The following is a 21607-nucleotide window of genomic DNA, read 5'->3' as shown; positions in this document are numbered from 1 at the left end:
GTCTTCCCCATAATTGTGTAGCCTATAGTGAATCAAACTTAGACCAGGCTAAGGAAACATTTTCAGGTGTCTTAAGTTGTCACCACATTCTAATTCGTGACCAAAAAAATGCAGATGAGCTGAAGGCCACTGTCAAAGAAACCTGGGCTTCCATACCACCTCAGCAGTGCCACAAACTGATCACCTCCATGACACACCGAATTGAGGCAGTAATAAAAGCAAAAGGAGCCCCTACCAAATACGGAGTACATGTACAGTAATTTTACATACTTTCCAGAAGGCCAATAATTCACTAAAAATGTTGAGATGTCGTTGAGTGAATTGGTGGGTTTTTGTTAAATGTGAACCAAAATCATCAAAATTAAAAGAACCAAAGACTTAAACTACACTACTGTGTGCACTTAATTTAATACACAGTTTGAGTTGAATTACTGAAATAAATTATTTTCCCACAACATTCTTATTTGAGAAGCACCTGATATAGATATATATACAGTATTGTTCAAAATAATAGCAGTACAATGTGACTAACCAGAATAATCAAGGTTTTTCGTATATTTTTTTATTGCTACGTGGCAAACAAGTTACCAGTAGGTTCAGTAGATTCTCAGAAAACAAATGAGACCCAGCATTCATGATATGCACGCTCTTAAGGCTGTGCAATTGGGCAATTAGTTGAATTAGTTGAAAGGGGTGTGTTCAAAAAAATAGCAGTGTGGCATTCAATCACTGAGGTCATCAATTTTGTGAAGAAACAGGTGTGAATCAGGTGGCCCCTATTTAAGGATGAAGCCAACACTTGTTGAACATGCATTTGAAAGCTGAGGAAAATGGGTCGTTCAAGACATTGTTCAGAAGAACAGCGTACTTTGATTAAAAAGTTGATTAGAGAGGGGAAAACCTATAAAGAGGTGCAAAAAAATGATAGGCTGTTCAGCTAAAATGATCTCCAATGCCTTAAAATGGAGAGCAAAACCAGAGAGACGTGGAAGAAAACGGAAGACAACCATCAAAATGGATAGAAGAATAACCAGAATGGCAAAGGCTCGGCCAATGATCACCTCCAGGATGATCAAAGACAGTCTGGAGTTACCTGTAAGTACTGTGACAGTTAGAAGACGTCTGTGTGAAGCTAATCTATTTTCAAGAATCCCCCGCAAAGTCCCTCTGTTAAAAAAAAGGCATGTGCAGAAGAGGTTACAATTTGCCAAAGAACACATCAACTGGCCTAAAGAGAAATGGAGGAACATTTTGTGGACTGATGAGAGTAAAATTGTTCTTTTTGGGTCCAAGGGCCACAGGCAGTTTGTGAGACGACCCCCAAACTCTGAATTCAAGCCACAGTACACAGTGAAGACAGTGAAGCATGGAGGTGCAAGCATCATGATATGGGCATGTTTCTCCTACTATGGTGTTGGGCCTATTTATCGCATACCAGGGATCATGGATCAGTTTGCATATGTTAAAATACTTGAAGAGGTCATGTTGCCCTATGCTGAAGAGGACATGCCCTTGAAATGGTTGTTTCAACAAGACAATGACCCAAAACACACCAGTAAACGGGCAAAGTCTTGGTTCCAAACCAACAAAATTAATGTTATGGAGTGGCCAGCCCAATCTCCAGACCTTAATCCAATTGAGAACTTGTGGGGTGATATCAAAAATGCTGTTTCTGAAGCAAAACCAAGAAATGTGAATGAATTGTGGAATGTTGTTAAAGAATCATGGAGTGGAATAACAGCTGAGAGGTGCCACAAGTTGGTTGACTCCATGCCACACAGATGTCAAGCAGTTTTAAAAAACTGTGGTCATACAACTAAATATTAGTTTAGTGATTCACAGGATTGCTAAATCCCAGAAAAAAAAAGTGTTTGTACAAAATAGTTTTGAGTTTGTACAGTCAAAGGTAGACACTGCTATTTTTTTGAACACACCCCTTTCAACTAATTGCCCAATTGCACAGCCTTAAGAGCGTGCATATCATGAATGCTGGGTCTTGTTTGTTTTCTGAGAATCTACTGAACCTACTGGTAACTTGTTTGCCACGTAGCAATAAAAAATATACTAAAAACCTTGATTATTCTGGTTAGTCACATTGTACTGCTATTATTTTGAACAATACTGTATATATATATATATATATAAAAATAAATGTAAAGATGTTGCCATATTTTGTTTAGTGATTATATTTTCTTTATACTGTATTTCACCACTGAATTTTTTGAGTGTCTTTCTCCACTTAGTACTTTAAATGAGCAAATAAACAAATATGATGTTCAGATTACATTTTTATAAATGTACACTCCAACAATCTTGGTTGTAGGAGTAATCTCAGGAACAAGATGTTCTTAATCTCTTCCTGATGCCATGACTCAGCTTGTGTAAACTAAAGTCACTAGTTTAATGGGAACATAGTGACAAAATGTGAAAAACTAGTACGGATGTCAAAGCGAACTAAACAGAGAAAGCTGTATGGATAAATTCACACGATGTGAGATTCAAATACAAGAAAAAGCTGAAATCAGCCATTTACAGAAAAAAAAAAAAGACAAAACAAAAACTTTCTTCTCTGATGAGAAAGTGGGGCTGTGGCTTTTATAAGGCTTGGCTAGATCATATTACTCAATAACATTCATCTACGTCAAGGTTCTTTTCAAAGCTGCCAATATGCAACTTCAGCTTTGCAAAAACATGTCACTATCTGTGGAAAAATGCCACGGTAAAGAGGAGTGGATTTCCATGGAAAAATCAAGACCATACATAACATTTTACTATTTTCTATAACTCCCAATCACAGTTTTTCACCTGGCCAGCTTTTATTAAACATGTATAGACACACCCCTATAAGTTTCACCTGCCATTTTGTGTAGTTTTGGTCACAAAACTCTCTCAGAAAAAAGTGAAAAGAGTGAAAGTGTGCCATAAAAAAAAAAAACACTACACTAAAACACCAAAACACTAAAACACTTTAGCAAACTTGTAGTGCATAAAACCAATTTTCTTTTATAGTGATATCCAGTGCAACTGTATATATATTTTATTAAGTTTTATATAGAACAGTGAGTTTTAGTAACAACTTTCAGACCCCCCCTTTCAGAACCAAAACAACGTTTTGCTGCCTAATGCCAGTTTTTTGTTTTAATGGTGAACACAGCATGTTACACAAATCTATGCAAACATTGTGTTAGACTTCATATAAAAAAGGAACACACATAATAAAAACATAAAACATTTTTGACCATAAGGGGATTTCAATATTTTGATTCTAGCAGTCAAGCATATCATGTAGCATGTTTGTAGTATTTTTAAGCTTTCAATCTTTCCTGAAGATATTGTTTTCTACTCTTGCAAGCTTTTCTTCTTATGAAGTCAGACAAGTTCTTTGCAGAAACCAGAATAACAAAGTAAAATGTCTAATGAGTGGGAAGAATTGACGTCTCATATGGCTTGTAGAATGATCAGCCCTTTTTGATGTTCTTCATGTCTGACTCACAGTAGTGTAGTGCAGGAAATAATTCCACAGCAGGCTTTAGTAGGTCAGTAACATTAATGCACGGATTATTTCTCCTAGTGCAATTAGAGACTTGCCACCGATGGCAGTTGAGAAGATCACCTCGACTCGTGGCGCTTGGTGTTGTTGGCAGCCACAGATGTCCGTGATGAAGACCCAGGGGGAAGCTTCTCTGTCCAGCTGTCGTCTGCCCAGTCTGGTCCTTGAGGATACATCAGACCTCCGACCGAATCAACCAGCCCAAATAGAGCCAGCAGAAAGGAAAACGCGGTTCCGATTAAACAGATCTTCAGAAAGCCGAGTTCAGTCATGTTTCGCTGCGGATGTCCAGGACTGTCCTTTATAAAGAACAAAAGCACACACGAGCCACGCGTCCATCAATACCGGAAGTTAAAAACACACATTGGCTTAAGAATATAATTATTTATTTGTATTCCTCGTGTAAACTGAGGTTTCATATTCGCAAGGAAAATGCGTTTGCTGAATAAATACTTACCGAATGTCACTTTGAGAAGGAATTCCTCAAATACGACCAAATATGCGAAAACAAATCCGTCTTTCTTACCAGGAGGGATGATTGTCTTGCTTGTTTAGGGATTTATTACAGCTGTGCCCGTGCTTGTGTGCCGCTCTCCTTTTGATGTCATGACATCATATTCAAATCCTCCTGTGAAGTGGGTGTTTCCAAAACTCAGAACATACAACATGCAGAAATTCCCGCGATGTGAAAGAACCGTGCTTTTGTTTTGAAGTGAATCATTTCTACGAATCACTTGAAGCCGGTACGAATCAGTCTACGTTTTTCTCGAATCAAAATCTCGTTGTTTATATATATGTTTTTACTTACATCGCGAAACATCACATTAATTAGACGATGAAAACATGTTAAAGTTGTTTACGACGACCGTAGGAAAGTTTTATTTACGCATATCCTAAAGGACTTTAATGTTTTTATGAACGGGGACACATTACAACAAACTTCCCTACGAAAAATGTTACGAATTACTCCTATAGATGCATGGACGTAATTGCACCATAACGTAAAAGGATCACTGAATTGCTGTTTCTTGTAGATTTTAATAATGGCGGTTGGCATGCAACTTCAAGGTTTCACTGAATTGCTGTTTTCGAACCGGTTCAAAAGAACCGATTCGCGAAAATAGACTGCTCCACAAATTCCCATTTTCCAACCTGTAGCTATTTGAAATCTAAAGTCAGCACAAATAACGAACTCGTTTTACTAAAACCAGTAAGTAGATGGTTAATGACAAACTTGCTTATTACAATGAAACCGGATGTTCTTTGTGAGTCACCAGAAAGTACCAAAGAAACCCATGAAGTAAAAGTCGCAAAATATTCAATATTAGCATTCGTATTCACAAAATATTAACAGTAGGTGAGCTTGTGTGCAGTTCAAAAGTTTAGCAATTTATTTATTCAGAGGGCAATAGGCAACCGAGATCATATGTTACAGGTTTAATCTGGATGTCCTGTAAAGGGCACATTCAGGGCTTTTTACCAAATGGAGGATGGATCCATAAAATTGTAGGCCTAACGTACATCCTTATGGAAATGGGATAAAAAAATTTTTTTTTTTTTTCCCTGATTAATTTGTTTTTCATAAAAACAACGTCTCAGGAAAATTTTAGGGTTTCAAAGCAAATAACTTCCTGTTATGAAACCGGTCATTTCATACACAAACTCTGTAGAGGACAAAAGGACTAAAAGCATGATAAATTACACATTTTGGGAGACAAAGCATTTGAATAGGAAAATTAATTATATTCTTATGAAATATTTTATGAAAATCTGAAATAAAATCTGAAAACTTATTTCTACATGCCGTCACAACACAATATTCACATGCAAATTAGATAGTGTATAGATGACATGGTTTTTTAATGGGAAAACCAGGGTCTCAAGAGGATATGGGAAACTGCGAAATGGAAGAGATATGAAGATGTAAAAGTCTCTGCTGCTCTCTTCTGGCCGAAAGAGAGAAATGGATGTTAGTTTATTAAAATTACCATAAATGGTCGATGGGGGGGGGGGGGGGTGGGGGGGGGGTTGGGGGGGGTCAGAAACCAAAACAGTACCAACATTTTTTTTTGGGGTGTACAAAGACAATACCATGTAAATACCATAGTATATGAATATGGCAATTGATTAATGTTATAGTATATACAGTGATATGCTTATACATTCATATACTGTAAGTCTTTGTAAGAAGTGCAGTGTACTGTTGGTAGATGTGGATAAATAATAAAATAATGTATTGCATTCAATCGGGAAAGCTTTGTTTTAAACTGTCATTATCCTTAAGTCAAACTGAAACCATCTGCTCACCTGATGAGAGTGAGAGTCACACACAGCCTAATTCCCTTAATTTCTGCGCACACACACACACACACACACACACACACACACACAGGCAGGCAGCAGAGGGTCAGGAGAGGACCTCTGTCATGTGCTTGACCCTCTAGTGAATGGGACTCCCCACAAAATATGCATGAGATTCCTTATCATGGTCATAGTAACCACAAGAGAAATTAAATGTTTGATTCACCAGACAAAATGACAAATCCATTATATATTTGAGATGACTATGTAGATAAATTATTTTGCATAGTTTCGATGATCTTCCACACACAGGTTTTGCATGTGTGGTTTTGAAGATAGTCAGCTACTGTTTTTTTATAAGGTCTAAGAGGATTTCAGCTTAAGCTAGTCTCAAACCAGCAACCACCTGCTTCTGCTTAATATGAACTATAAACGAAAAGAAAGCCTTCAGTTATAGTGCACAATGCACTTATCAGCTACTCAATGACAATATGTTTTGACGCATAATCTGTGGCCTTGCTATTGTGAAGAATATTTATTTAAAGACTCTTGATTAGTTATGAAAAAAAAAAAACTTAACCCTAAATATTCAGCATGTGCTAGACATGAAGGATACTTCAAAATAAGCTGTAAACCAATAGGAGGATTTTTGTTTGGCATGCGAAAAAAAAAAACAGTATATATATATATATATATATATATATATATATATATATATATATATATATATATATATATAGTGGGCTATTTGAACTTGGGTAAGTGTATATATAAATATAGTGTGGGCCATTTTAACTTGCGCTACCTAGCGAGCACAATTAACACCCTAGCAACATTTTAAATGTTAGTTTTATATTATTGTTTTACCATGTAGGTTATAATTAATTATTTTATTTTATGCTTAATATAATTTATCTAGTTTTTTGTTTGGTTGTTTAATAGTTATTTGCTTGTTTGTTTCATCAACTTTTTCTGGTAATTTTATTAATGTTTTGAGTTCGTTTCAGCTAGTTTGTTGGGTTTGCTTGCAATATCTTGTTTGTTTTGTGCCTTCAATTCCAGCAGCTGTTGGCTCTACACACATATACACGAAGTCTGAGTCGTAGTGACTTTTTCATCTTAATGGTCCCCAGGTCTAATTCTCCAATCCTCTTTGTGTGAGTGACATGCGCTCTTGACAGAACCACAGCTAAAGCCACAAAGAGAGAGAGCGTGAGCGCAAAACACTCCTTTCTATCTCCTCACTGTCCCAGTATGCAACTCCCTCAGGCTTGAACATTCTCTTACTATCTCTAGTTTGTCTGTAATTTGTTTTCGGTCCTCCTATTATTCCAGTGCTTTCGCACACAGGCGCCAGTGGGATTCAGAGGTGGGAAGATCTCCACGGTGACACCTTGGTCTCCATGTGAGCAGGTGCGTAGAGCATGGCTTCACAGTTCCTGGGAACTCACTCGCCCTGGCTATATGAGCTCATAGCAAAGCTCTTCGCTCACCTCGTCAAACACAACCAACCACAGGATCCTAGAGAAATGAAACCGCTTAACTCTGGATTAACAGCTAGATAGACCACTTTAGCCTTCGTAGTTACGTACTTATTTTCATTCCATTCTTGAATCTGAATCTTGGATCCATAATTGTGCTATCTTGAACAGGATTCAGAGAACATCATTTGAATTTGCACAAGACTCGGCCACAACTGGCTTGGACTGGTTGGATTTGTTTTGGAAATGAACAGTCCACAGACTATATCCCTAAACAAAACAGAGATGGAAAACATTCCAGAGGACTTCCAAGAACAGGAGATGGACCACGAGATGGTGAACAACACTGCATGTTCTCCCAATGGCTTCCCAGGGGTTCCTCATGTGCGCGGACATGAGTCTGCAGCCCAGCGCTACACGGCAACACGTTTACAAGCAGGTTTTCCAGACAGGTGAGGCGAAGGTTACAAAGTCAGAAATGTTACCTGTTCTTTATCATCGAGATTTGTGCATCACATATTCTTCTGAGCCTGTTACTTTTCTTAAAAGCATTCAACTTTGAATATAAATCCCCTCTTGTCATGCTATAATTAAATGTAGGTCTCTAATCTCTAATCTTTAAAACCATCAAGCTTAAGGGTTAAAATAGGCTTGTTTAATTGAAGGGCTTAAAATCTGATGCAGGGTCAACAAAAGTTGACATTTAAAAGAGCTATTCTGGGCATAGCAGATCAGGTCTTCTCCGGCTATGCGGTGGGCTGTGAAGTCCAAATGTTTTATTTAAATCCAAGTTAATTTGTATAGCTCTTTTCACGATACAAATCATTGCAAAGCAGCATTACAGAAATTACTGAGTTAGCTGCCGGTGCAGGATGATAGTCTGACCCACATGTCCATTGACCTACATATGGTGAGGTACATATAACCGCTTCACCTCTGTTGTGATGGTGGGAGACAAGGGTCAGGGCTTTTAACGGCTGTTGCCTCTGACACATACATGCTACTATTCTTAGCAAACTGAGCCATGATTATTGTCTGTACTTTTATACACACTCTCTTGTCTAAATAAATGCTACAAACCGACATGTACTTGCCATCTTGCCCCACTGGTCCAAAAGCTCCATGGGAAATCATGGAATATGTGCTCACATTACCATTGCCTCCGACAATTTTGCCTGGGGGTGTCAGACTTAAAGTAAAAGATTAAGCCTTTGGTTGCTTTGATGAAAAAGTTCATAATTTGAGTTGTTGAATGGCATGCCAACAAATTTGGAGTATACAAATTGCTTTTTTATGGTTGGCTACCCATGTTAATCAATGGAATGCAAAGCACACCAGACTTGATCACGAGTTGCATTATAGTGCTATAATTGTTCAGTTTTTACAAGGACCTACATTGCAGTGTCTAAACAAATGATATATGAATATGGATAGAGGAAATTTTGAATACGGTAGACATTACAAAAAAGTTCAGTGGATGGCCGAAGATGCTACTCGTTTTATAACATATTAAAACTGTATCTTTTCTGCCCTCCAAAGAATGAGTAATGTGCACATTAAAAGACTACTTTAGTCAAAATTAGTTTGGGCTTTCATGTGGGCAAGGTGCTGGCCAGTCAATGGAGAGGATTTGTAATTTGCCTAAGCACAGTCATTCTTCAGCAATTGGCATCAGGTAATTGGTTGTGGCTGACTTTTAAATCTAGGAGTGGTGCTTAACAATTACCAATCTCTGGTTATAACATTATGTAATTGGGTCATTGGCTTTTTTTGCATTTATTCAAGACTTCACGAGACAGGAATTTAGAGAGAATACTATGCCAAAACTGACAACTTCCTTTATCATGCTTAAAAATACAAAAAAATTAATTCATTTAGACAGTGACTTGAATACAAACTTATGATAAAGAGGTTTTCAATTTCTGAATTTTAAGTTAAGCAAAAAATGAGGTGTAACAGATTATACATGAAAAGTCTAATTAAAATTTACAAAAATAGTTAGTGTGGCCTAACCAACATTTACATGTTACCCCAGCCCCCTCCCTCTTTTTTTTTACCTTCCATTAAAAATAAGAAATGCATTAAAACACTTTGATTTATTCACTTGTACTCAAGAAGCGTTTTAGTTTATTATATATCACATGCATTTAAAAGTAGTGTGCATTTTAAGCCCATATGAATACAAATATTACCTTTAAATAATTTGACAGGCATATTAATCCATATCAAACTATGTCACAATTTTTCTCAATGTCTCGGGCATCTTTATTTGACACCCCCATACACAGTGTATAAATATAGATATTGAATATACACCCTCATGTGGCGGTAATGAAAGAGTTAACCGTGCCGCCACCACGTGGAGCTGTTGAGGATATGACGCGCGCGCTCTGTGTCTGCCTCGCTTTCTACATAAAGCTAGACTCATTACAAAACCCGAATTCAAACGAGACCCTCTGAAGGATCTCATTTAGATGAACTAAGTTAACCGGTTTCAGATAACGCATTCTCCTACAGAGAGCGGTAAACTGGGTTTCCCATCCGACGCGCATCAGCTCCAGACACACGCGTGCTCATCTACAGAAAAGGTTTGGATTTACATTTACTCCGGTATCATGTTAAGAATTTTAGTAATGTAAAGCAGGAGGAGCACTAACAAAGAAAATCTTCACCAGGTTTGCTTTTAATTTCGACCGAGATTCCGGGTTTCCCTGACTTTCATTTATTAATGTGCATAATCTAGGTCACTGGGCCAGTAGTGCGAGTCTGTAGATTAATTTACTGTATTCAAAGAGTAATGCAAAAATACACAAATATAATAATTCTGCCGGTTTACGCCTGTCTGTGTGCACGTGACGTGTCAGTTCGGTAATGTTAACATCGCGGTTGCAGATGGAATAATGTTAGTAGGTCACGGCGCTGTGATCGTTACATTATTACATTTAGCGTTTTTGTTATCGAGTGATTGTTTACATCGTGAAACCTAAACGCATTGTTCCTGATATTCCACGCGTAGCGACATGTGGTTTATCAGACATATGCGTGGCTTCCTGTTAACGCCAGTCTACTGAATGTGCTTTTTACTCAAGTAAAACAGATCACAAATGCATTTCCTGAAATAAACATTTCCTCCATAGCAGAAAAAAAGATTGAGGTTAGATTTAAAAACAAGTATCAGCTGATACTTAGGGCCTGTTTCATAAAACAAGTTTACCAAACAAGCCAGGTTTATTTCAGTTAGTCTGACTTATTTTGAGTCACATCTACTGAAAATAAGCCAGACTTTCTGAAGTAAACCTGGCTTATTTGATTAACTTGTTTTATGAAACAGGCCCTCGGTCACTTAGATTATCGACCACAGCCAATGTCAATAAAAACACTGGCATAGCCACTGGTACAGACAGTCTATAAAAGCAGCCACATTAAAATCAAATATCAGCCTTTTTTATATTATTGGAATCAGCCAGACTCAAGCAATGACAACCTCGTTGGCACAAAGTCCATAAAACGGATGCATCACAATCAAACAGAATGGCCAAATATAAGCAGACGTCTATTCAAATTGTAATCTATTTAAATATTCGATTAAAAATGTTTTCAAAAATCTTACCTGCCAGTGTTTCCTGAGGGCCACCTCAGGTGAAGAGATAAAGTTCATCTCCGACATATGTCTCTGGAGGTTTGTGGTATCTTCAAACATCTTGACTGATTAGCGAGTTCAGGTGTGTTTGTTTGGGTCTGGAGCTCAACTCTGCAGGAAGGTGGCCCTCCTGTGGCATGATTGGACACCATTGGCCTACTCAATGGATGATGTTAATTTGTAGTGAATTTTGAGTAAATATTGTGTAGAAATTTGCTGTTGCCCTCCCTGCTCTCAGGTTATAATAAATTTTTTTTAGATTGATTTACAACAACTTGATTTACAACAACAACAAGATTGTTTGTTTTGATTATCTGATTGGTAGAGCTAGCTTTGCAGGATCATGGGTAATGTAGTTTTCACATTTAGGAAAACTACAACTAGACAGCTTTGTTAAACATAACTGTTAAACACGATAATAATAATAATGATGATAATAATAATAAAAATGGCTTCAACAAAAGCATATACAATTGATTAATAACTCTGCAGCCCATAGTTGGTATGTCTTTAAGTGATTGTTCAAAATAAATTCCCCTGTGGAAAAAATAACATTTTTACATATAGTGGAAATTCAGAAAGATGAGAAATTCAAGTGGAAATTCTATTTAGACTATAAACAGAATTCCAATATAAATACAGAGATGATTGGACTTTGCTTTGCAGATTAGCTACGACGAGAACTGTGCTATTTACAGCTTGTGTTTGTGTATTTCTTTTCCCAGTATGGCAGACTATCTGATAAGTGGAGGAACAGGCTATATCCCTGATGACGGACTGTCTGCCCAGCAGCTCTTTTCAGTTGGAGATGGTCTCACCTACAAGTAAGTGCTTGTCATTGGGTTCCTCTCCCTGTAGTGTACTGTGTGTATGTAATGGGCATCCACATTACAGATCAGAACAGCAGTCTGTCCCAGACGGACTCACGGCGGAAGAGCTTTGCTCTATGGGGGACGGTATGACTTACAAGTGAGTAATATGGCCCTTTATTTAAGACATCGTCATCTAGTGAGCTCAATAAGAGACGCAAACGTTCCGGCTGTATACAGTCTGGATGGTCTATTTACTGTTCTTGCTGTTAGGCGACAATCAAAAAATTCAGATTTCAGTCGTAATCTATGCCCCATGTTATATAAGCTTGGCTGAGCCAGGATATATAATTCTATACATGTAGTAATTTGCATGATAGATTTAAACAAACCCAAATCAAACTTTTTTTTTTTTAAAGGGACAATTAGGTAAACAACTAAAAATCGTCCCCATTTATTCTTGTCATTTTAAACCTGTGTGGCTTACTTTTTCTTTTTTGGTACACAACAGAAGATCTTTTGAAGAATGATGGGACAATGTTTGAACAGTGTGGACCAATAAGTGTGTTATGTTTGACAATGCATATGTGTCTTCATTCTGTTTACCCATAATGCATTTTAATGGTAGACTTGTGTTCTGACGGGTGACATTAGGACATTAGGACATGGTGAGTTCATGAACCATATCGCCTTTAAGATTGAGATTACAAGGTGAGAGGTCCAGCTGTATAACTGTCTTATCTGTAATGAAAAGCGTGTAGGGATGCATTGTGGGCCGCATGACTTTCCTCACGCTGGCATCATGTGTGTGTGTGTGTATCGGTTGGGTGGGGGGGGGGTGTTCTTCTACAGACACACACACAGAGACAGGGATGGAGGAAACGCATAAATCTGACACGGGTGTGTGTGTGTGTGTGTTGAATTGATTTGTGTAATGCACTTGTGTATCTGAACAGTATATGGCATATGACACATGATGTCTCACCCCGGTGTTACTTTGCAGCTTGTTGTATGTTTTTTGAAAGATTATTTTATCAGAGCGATGAATGAGATTTCGGTCTTTATAAGTATTCAAACTAATTTCTCTATTTATAACATTAGCTGACACCGAGGCAATGTCAGTGTTTTTTACCATTTTAAAATGCACATAATCTGGAATTTCTTTCTTTCCTTTTTGTTTTATTCAAACGATAATAAAACGTTGCAACAGGCACCATTTTTGATCTGCATTAAATCTGATTTAAAAACCCATTTCAAACCTTGTAGGTCTTTGGGCTTTTGTTACATAGTTTTCTCAAATATTCTTTATGAATCAACCCCTCTTACAAGTGAAAAACCTCACATTTCCACCCAGTGGCTAACTTTTTTTTGCCTCCTGTTTATTGAATCTTGCTCAAGTATGCACTCAATTTAAATGAAATTTCAGAACTTAAATACTTGTAGGCTTTTTTTTTTTGTCTGTGAAAGAGTGTTACCCTGTTTGTTTGTTTTTTTCTCAAACAGAGAATAAATCAAAGTTCAGTGAGGCAGAATGGCTTCACTAATGATTTTGAATAAAAAAATAAATAAAATAGCATGAGTTAGGAGGGGAAGTATGGATAAGGAGATACTGCATTCAAACTGAAACCGCAAGTGGATTACGGATCCGATTCAGTCAGAGCAACTGCTCACTGAAACCATATAGCTGAACAATTAGCATGTGGTTTAAAATTCATAAAAATAATAAAAAAACATTTTTAAATGTAGGGTTCAGTGGATCACCATGTTACCTGGATTATTTCAAAGATGGCTGGAATAAAGCTGTAGTCTGCGAGTCTGATGATTTTTGGCACATTTGGAGGTAGACTGGGTTTCAGTCTGTACTGTCTTTGAGTCTAGTGACGTCTACAGTCTGAGTCATCTAAAACTGAGACTTATTGTTCCACCAGAGAGACTGTAGAGCTGAAAGTCAGCAGTGAGTTCATTAACTGATTATAGATGCTAAAATGTGCATTCAAGGCATTATTTAGGTACGTAAACACACATAAAGTAACAAAGCAAGACTACTTAATCACAACCTTTCAGAACATATCTAATGGTTAGTATGAAGTTATGCGAAGCAGGATTTTGAACAAATCTAATTTCATTGTGGGCAGGGCCATTGCATTCACTGGAAAAAAAGTCAATTTCATTGTGGCTTGTTGGGACAAATAATCTGATTAACATGCATAAGAGCTTTTATTTCTTGGTGTCACTTCAGGAGAATGAGGTGTAACCGCTATTGCTCCCTGCAATATTTATGCCAGTCAAACAATTCTTGGATCTGGACTCTAGCACATTTAATCAGGACAACTGTTGTTTTGCCCTCATTTATTTGGGCTTTCATTTATTTTTTGATGTTCTCACCCTGTGTTGTTGTTTCGGGGCTGTGTGCTGCTCATGTGGGCGCAGAGGAACTCTGCCCTGTTCCAGCCGACACAAACTCCTTATTTAGCCCACCACAAAATGAGAAAATATGTTTATGTCCTTCAAGTTGCCTCTGTCTCTCCCTTTATTTTTACGTATACATAACCTATTCAGAATCCTTCGTATTTTCTCTCTCTAAATTTTTTTTTTTTTATTAGCACTCATCTGCCAATCATATATGTTTCGTCTGTATGAGGAGCTTTTTTTTTTCTCTGGTTCTTGCTAGTAAGTCAGCAGGATTTATATAGCACGTATCGGTGGATTTCAGTAGGCCGGTGAAGGTTTGTTTCATGTAAATGAGAACATGTCAGAATGTGCCTGGGCCTCCGACGTTCCTCAAGCTCACCTCAAAAACTACACTTATTTTAGAGCTCCTCGTGATTTAAGGTCACATACATCCAGCAGTCAGCATCAGGTTTTCATTATGCTTGAACTACCGCCTCCTCTCCCTATAAAATCAAATGGAAGTTATTCAACATTTTACTCCATGTCTTTGCATCTTTGAATTTATGCAAATGCTAAAAATGGACAAACATGAAGACATATTTATATGACTTGATTCTTGGTCAATGATAGTTTTATTTCTGTGTCTCTTTGCAGTGACTTCCTGATCTTGCCTGGCTTCATTGACTTCACCTCAGATGAAGTGGTGAGTCGTCTATCCTCCACACTTTCATTCACTCATTGGGTTTGTTTTCACAATGACGTGTTGGTTTAAACAACCCATCTGTGTTTTCTCTGGACTTACTATTTTTAGCTAAACGGCTGTCTCCTTTGTTTCATTTCTCACAGGCTTTATTGCTCTTTTCTTTTCAAGATTTTTTTTTATTATTATTTTTTTTACACAAAGTAATGTTTTAGTGTTATATTTTCTTTAATAATATAACTTAAATATAACTTAATATAAAAAGTGTCTATTTTTTTAATCCATCAAATATCTGTACCACCATTACAAAAGTTACTGTATCCAACAATTAAAATAAGACGTTGTGATAATTTTGAATTATGTATTTTATACATACAATATATTACAATTTAATAATATATATAATAAATACCACAGGGATTTTCCTTAATTGTGAAATGTAGCACTTCACTTTTTGTGATCTTATTTGACTTCGTAATACTTAATTCAGCAGTTTTAAATGTGCATCAATTTACTCCTAAACCAGCTGCTTTTTCTCCCCTTAATTTGAATTGTGTTCACTAGCAGATATTAAAATATAATGAACTTTGGATATTCTGCTGTATTGTCTTTTTGTTTTCTTTTTATTGCCTTTGGCGCACAGTAGGGCTTTTGAAATCCCTGTATTGTGTATAATAAGGAATTAAATGAGGTCGAAGCTCAAAACCCAAAACTACAGCGAGTGTGACCAGTATTGAAACTGAAACTCCTGTTTGGGTTTGTGTAGGCTGGTTTAATAACAGCTTTAATGTTCGTGTCTTGACTTTTCCCAAACCATAGATTTGGGAAATTTCCCACTGTGGTGTCTGTTTTCCCAGGAGGCCACTTTCCCCCAGTGGTGTGTATGCAAAAGCGTATTTTGGGAACTTAGGCAAGGTGAAGGTTGTGAAGGGAATGTTTGTGAGCTTATCCGTCTTAGAGGAACACTTCTCAGCGCTGGTGTACAAATGAAGGTCACGGCCTTCACTGTCACTCCATCTTAACCACTTCTACCCACCCACCCAATTTTATTATTTTTATTATTTTGATTTACATGCACACTTACCCACATGCACATGCTTAAATGTGATATTCTTTGAATTAGTTAGTTCTTTTAAAAGTTTAGGGTTAGTAAGTGTATCTGAAGGAAGTCTCTTCTCTTATGCTTACCAAGGCTGACTGCATATTTCATTTCTTTTTAATTAATAATAAACTGCAATATTGTTAAATATTATTATCATTTTAAAATAGTTGTTTTAAGGTATGACAAAGTTGAATTTTCAGCAACCATTACTCCAATTTTTAGCATCATATGATTCTCCAAATATATGTTTAATATGCCTGATTTGCTGTTTAATAAGCTTTTCTTATTAATGTTTGCTTTGTACGTTGCTTAAAATTTGTATGGAATCCGTGAATCTTTTTTTTTTTTTTTTTTTTTTTTTTGAATTCTTTAATTCAAAACACAGAAGAACAGCAAAAATAATTTGCAATAAGTGTCTTTACTGTCACTTTTGATCAATTGAATGTGTCCTTGCTGAATAACTGCATTCAATCTTACTCAAACTTTTGAATAGAAGTGTTTTATTTATTTTATTATTATTGTCTCTTTGGACCAAAAACAGTTATGTTTTTATCACACAAAAATGTTAGCACTAGGCATAATTTTCCTGTTAATATTCCTGATAGGAACAGCAGTTATTGATACTCTTCTGCCTCTATTGGCCAGACATGGAACTACATAGTCAAAATACACTCCTTTTTGGCCTGAAATTTTATTATCGGAAATATTTTTTAACCATTTTCTATGATCTTTTATGTAGGACCTGACCTCAGCATTGACCAAGAAGATCACACTAAAGACCCCACTCATCTCCTCTCCTATGGATACTGTTACCGAATCCTCAATGGCCATTGCCATGGCAGTGAGTACCTCTTAAATCCTCTTTTTGATTAGACTGAACTTCTGTCAATAATTCATATGAATGTTTCTGACTTGTTGCTCAGCTGATGGGAGGAATTGGCATCATTCACCATAATTGCACACCAGAGTTTCAGGCCAACGAGGTGCGCAAAGTGAAGGTAAGACTGCGCCAGCCTTCACAAACGTTTCATGCCAGGTCTTCTGTGAGTGTAAGCGTGTGTTGGTACCTGTTAATATTTGATGTCAAGGACTGTGTGTTTGTGCCTGCAGAGGTTTGAACAGGGTTTCATCACTGATCCAGTGGTCCTGAGTCCTCATCACACTGTAGGTGATGTACTTGAAGCAAAAGTTCGACACGGATTCTCTGGAATCCCCATAACTGAGACGGGCAAGATGGGCAGCAAACTGGTCGGCATCGTTACATCACGGGACATCGATTTCCTGTCTGAGAAAGATCATAACAAACCCCTCGAGGAGGTAAGACGGGAGTGTTGACGGGTATATTTGGCGGGTGTTGATGTAAAGCCATGCACACAAGCATGTATACATTTAAGAAATGTTTGTTTATATATTAAATATATTTATATATAACATAAATTAAATGGGGTGCTGTACCCTTATGGCTGTTCTCATCTGTACTTGTTTTCCAGGCGATGACTAAAAGAGAGGATCTTGTAGTCGCTCCGGCTGGTGTCACACTTAAAGAAGCCAATGACATCCTGCAACGCAGCAAAAAAGGTAAGAACACTTAAACACAGATTACAGTCATCAAATTATTTTAGTTTCAGTCCCCTGTCACCCACTATAGAATACAGTGTTTAACAATTCTAAAAGGTCTCATAGAGTTTTCTTCATTTCCTCGACAGGTAAACTGCCCATTGTTAATGACAAGGATGAACTGGTGGCCATAATAGCCCGCACAGACCTGAAGAAGAACAGGGACTATCCTCTGGCCTCCAAAGACTCCCGCAAACAGCTGCTGTGTGGTGCTGCCATCGGCACCCGTGAAGACGATAAATACCGTCTGGACCTGCTCATGCAGTCTGGGGTGGATGTAGTGGTTTTGGTAGGTCAAAGCCACTGCGGTTGTTCTAAAGGAACTGTCAGTCTTTGGTTTTGAAAACTGAAAGCAGATGTTGCTTGAGGGAGCTTATCTCCAAGATCAGTTTCATGCAGGCCTATAACTGTCATAAACTGTTTTGAGTTGTTCTTCTATTAAAGGTGAAGTGTGAGGTAAGTCCCACTAGCATCAGCAATACTGAGGACTTTATTTGTTTTTCAGGATTCGTCGCAAGGCAATTCTGTATACCAGATTAACATGATCCATTACATCAAGCAGAAGTACCCAGATCTGCAGGTTGTGGGAGGGAATGGTAAATATGGATTGAAATACTATCAGATACTTCCCAGTTGCTCACTCTGGTTCTCTAACCTCAGTCTCTGTCTCTCTCTCTCTGTAGTGGTTACAGCTGCTCAGGGGAAGAACCTGATCGACGCAGGGGCGGATGCGTTGAGAGTGGGAATGGGCTGTGGTTCTATCTGCATCACACAGGAAGGTTGGGACTCAATCTCACACACAGTCAATAAAGTATCCATATATTGCCAGGGACGCAAATGGGCAGAGCCTCAGGGTGCTATGAGAGCATAGGTTTTAAAATGTGGATTTACAGTCGATTTAAGCATAAGGATGTAAAAGAAATCACCCTATTTTGGTCTTATTTTTTAATAGTATTAATATTTAAAAAAGAAATTAAATTACACTTTACAATTAAATTACAATTAAATGACAATTATTTTAATATAAGTAATAATGTAACGTTATTTAATAATATATCTTTTTTTTTTTTTTGGCTTTCAAACATTAACAGCAGGGAGTTCTTTTGTGGACCCCAGATTTATAAATTATTCTCATTTATAAATTTGAGAAGATGGTTGGGCTGTGTTGCATTTTCAAATGCGCAATATGAGAGACCAAATCTCTCCGCACTTGCAGACATGGAATTCATGTGGAGCTGCATTCACTGCAAACCGAGCCACTCGAAACACAGAACTTATAAGCTGCTTGTGTGTAAACGAACACCGTGTCACGTTTCAAGCATCGTATCTATAAGGGTGGCATGTTTGCATCCCTGTGTTTCACAAACACAATATACAGTTGTGTACTCCCTGTTATGTTGCACTATTCCTTTCACACGTTAACCAATCATAAAGCCTGACGTGTGTCCATTCCTGATCCCTGTAGTCATGGCATGTGGACGGCCTCAGGGTACCTCCGTGTACAAGGTGGCAGAGTACGCTCGGAGGTTTGGTGTGCCTGTCATCGCAGATGGGGGCATCCAGACGGTCGGCCATGTGGTGAAGGCACTGTCCCTGGGGGCATCGACAGGTGATTGTTGTTATAGTGCACTGTTGAACATGAAATACATGGCCATTTACATGAAACGAGTGCTTTCTGTCTGCAGTTATGATGGGATCTCTGTTGGCCGCCACCACAGAAGCTCCGGGCGAATATTTCTTTTCTGATGGGGTGCGGCTGAAGAAATACAGAGGCATGGGCTCACTAGACGCTATGGAGAAAAACGCCAGCAGCCAGAAACGATACTTCAGGTACACAGTAGTTTCTGTTTATGTACTACACTGATAAATTATTCAGCAGTTGGAAGCCAATTGCTGTGTTCAGAATGAAACCCTTACTGAATAGTGTGCTGCATACACTGTATTCTAAAAGAATAGTATGTGACCCAGTATGCAGCATATAATGATTTATTATTATTATCGTCACATGACCTAATCTTCTTTGCTGATTGGCTCTCTTGGCAGCGAGGGCGATAAGGTGAAGGTGGCTCAGGGAGTGTCGGGCTCAGTGCAGGACAAAGGCTCCATCCATAAATTTGTCCCATACCTCATCGCTGGAATCCAACACGGCTGCCAAGACATTGGTGCAAAAAGCCTCTCTGTGCTTCGGTAGGCATGTTTTGGTGTTTTATTGGGCATTTGGCTTTTTTTAAACACTTTGAAAATTCCTACACTGTTTTTGTGTGCGCATTCAGGTCCATGATGTATTCCGGAGAGCTGAAGTTCGAGAAGCGGACCATGTCTGCTCAGGTGGAGGGTGGCGTGCATGGACTTCACTCGTGAGTCACTAGAGGGCGCCAGTGCTCAACACTACCTTAATATGTCAAAGCTAGGATGGGTTTCACTATCTCAAAACTATTGTCTTTTGTCTCCATAGTTATGAGAAACGTCTTTACTAATGGAGCATGCAGAACACGGATGGGAAACAGCGACCAAACACCTCAGACAATTCCTAGAACTTACCCCACCCTGCCAGAACCCGTTCTCCGCTCTTCACCGTTCCTCTGGCACGACAACCACAGTGAGATATGGAGAAGAGAAGTATTAAATGAGTTTGAGAGCAGGACCACAAACTAATTCAGTCCCCACAAACATGGCAGTTGCACTCAAGGGAGCATCAGGGTTACTGAAAAGCTGCTTGTTTGTGTGTTTTTGCAGCTGTGTTTATGAGCAGACTGGCAGAAACAAGGCAGCATTTGCAGCGAATATTCTTGAAAGCCTTTTCCCCTCCCAAACTGATTCTTCAACCATGTTGTTCTCTTGAATATTTTTTTAAAGGCAGCATCAGTGTCTATATCCACCTGCAAAATGTTAGCTGCCTTGAAATCAAGTTCTTTGGCTGTACTTGAGGCAGTCTTTTCTGTAGTAGATTTGTGACTACTGAAGATGCTATGAGATATATTTTTATTTTAGAAGGCAGAGGTACATAGCAAATTAATGTCAGTTTTGTGATAGTTAAATGTCTATTGTATTATCTCGGTGGGTCAGGTTTCTCTACGTCCACCTTACTGCATCCTGTAACTGTGGGTATGATTCATACTGAAAATAATTATACCAAAACTGATTACTGTAGATATATGTAGTTGCTCTGAGAGTGTCATGCCAATGTGTCTGGATTGTATTTTTGACAAAAGCTGGAAGTTATACTGAAGGGTTTGATGATCATCAAGGTCTATTATGGGTGACTTTTAATGCAGTCTATGAGGAATTTTAAAGAAGAATAATAATTATGGAATCTGGGTTAATGCAGTTGTGACTGAGTGCTGTACAGGTATGAAACGTTTTCTTTTGCATGCTGCAGTATTCTTTTTTATTATTATTATTATTTACATAAATGCCAAGTGCATTTTTGTTAACTTGACTATTTAATCTTCTATAAAAGCCAAATAAATGCTGTGAGTATCCTGGTCTTCTCTCAGGATATTTTTGTCCATCTAAATGTCCCCTACAGTGTTGGGTGGACCAGTGACATGCCTTGAATTGTGTAATAAATGAAGGACACATTCGTCTTAAATCAAAACATGCCACTCATGCTCGCAAGATCCTGTGGCTTCATTTATCTATCACTGCCAAATGAAGCATGTCAACCATATGTATTGAAACTACTGTTTATGTAATACAATTTAAGTACTATTTGTTTAGCGTTTTGCAGTTTTTTTTTCTAGAAGTTTTTTTATTTTATATCTTAGCATTAAATATGTGGACGATTATTCAAGCTGTACAAAATTCTCAGAATAACAATGTACAAAGACACCCTTTGCATCCTTTACATCAACTGGATGTTTTTGTTAGTGTGTTGCTTTTCCCACAGTCACGGTCTCTGACAACTCAAGAGCCAAGTCTGTTTACCACAGTGTACTCAACTGAGGTTGCATATCCTATTCAATATTGTTTAAAAAAATAAATAAAAGTACTTAATCTGTTACTTGGATTGTTTT

At 37.8% G+C, this 21607-nt stretch overlaps 1 protein-coding gene and 1 long non-coding RNA gene across 6 annotated transcripts; one reads left to right on the top strand and one right to left on the bottom strand.

Moving 5' to 3' along the window:
* Positions 1-3110: 3110 nt before the first annotated feature.
* Positions 3111-11010, bottom strand: LOC127956743 (uncharacterized). Of its 2 annotated transcripts, XR_008153627.1 has the most exons (3): positions 10943-11010; positions 4008-4178; positions 3111-3849 (listed from the first exon to the last, which is right to left on the bottom strand). It is a non-coding gene; the product is annotated as an uncharacterized LOC127956743 (long non-coding RNA). The 2 variants fall into 2 exon arrangements; XR_008153628.1 differs by lacking the exon at positions 10943-11010 and having other exon boundaries at positions 4008-5501.
* On the top strand, positions 7540-21594 carry LOC127956742 (inosine-5'-monophosphate dehydrogenase 1b). 4 transcript variants are annotated; one of them, XM_052554915.1, is made up of 16 exons: positions 7540-7784; positions 11698-11796; positions 11867-11941; positions 14827-14875; positions 16714-16815; positions 16898-16972; positions 17085-17291; positions 17465-17552; positions 17681-17880; positions 18097-18187; positions 18275-18370; positions 19057-19200; positions 19277-19421; positions 19635-19778; positions 19865-19948; positions 20047-21594. In XM_052554915.1, exons 1-16 carry the CDS (start codon positions 7579-7581, stop codon positions 20066-20068), a joined length of 1827 nt encoding a protein of 608 aa, XP_052410875.1. In that variant the 5' UTR covers positions 7540-7578; the 3' UTR covers positions 20069-21594. The 4 variants fall into 4 exon arrangements, with proteins under 4 accessions (XP_052410875.1, XP_052410876.1, XP_052410877.1 ...); XM_052554917.1 differs by lacking the exon at positions 7540-7784 and adding an exon at positions 9681-9920; XM_052554916.1 differs by lacking the exon at positions 11867-11941 and having other exon boundaries at positions 7555-7784.
* Positions 21595-21607: the final 13 nt, after the last annotated feature.

This window comes from Carassius gibelio, chromosome B4 (genome assembly GCF_023724105.1).
Source record: "Carassius gibelio isolate Cgi1373 ecotype wild population from Czech Republic chromosome B4, carGib1.2-hapl.c, whole genome shotgun sequence".
NCBI classification, from domain to species: Eukaryota; Metazoa; Chordata; class Actinopteri; order Cypriniformes; family Cyprinidae; genus Carassius; species Carassius gibelio.
Note: the sequence above shows the minus strand (reverse complement) of the source record. Positions and strands in the feature narration are given on the sequence as shown.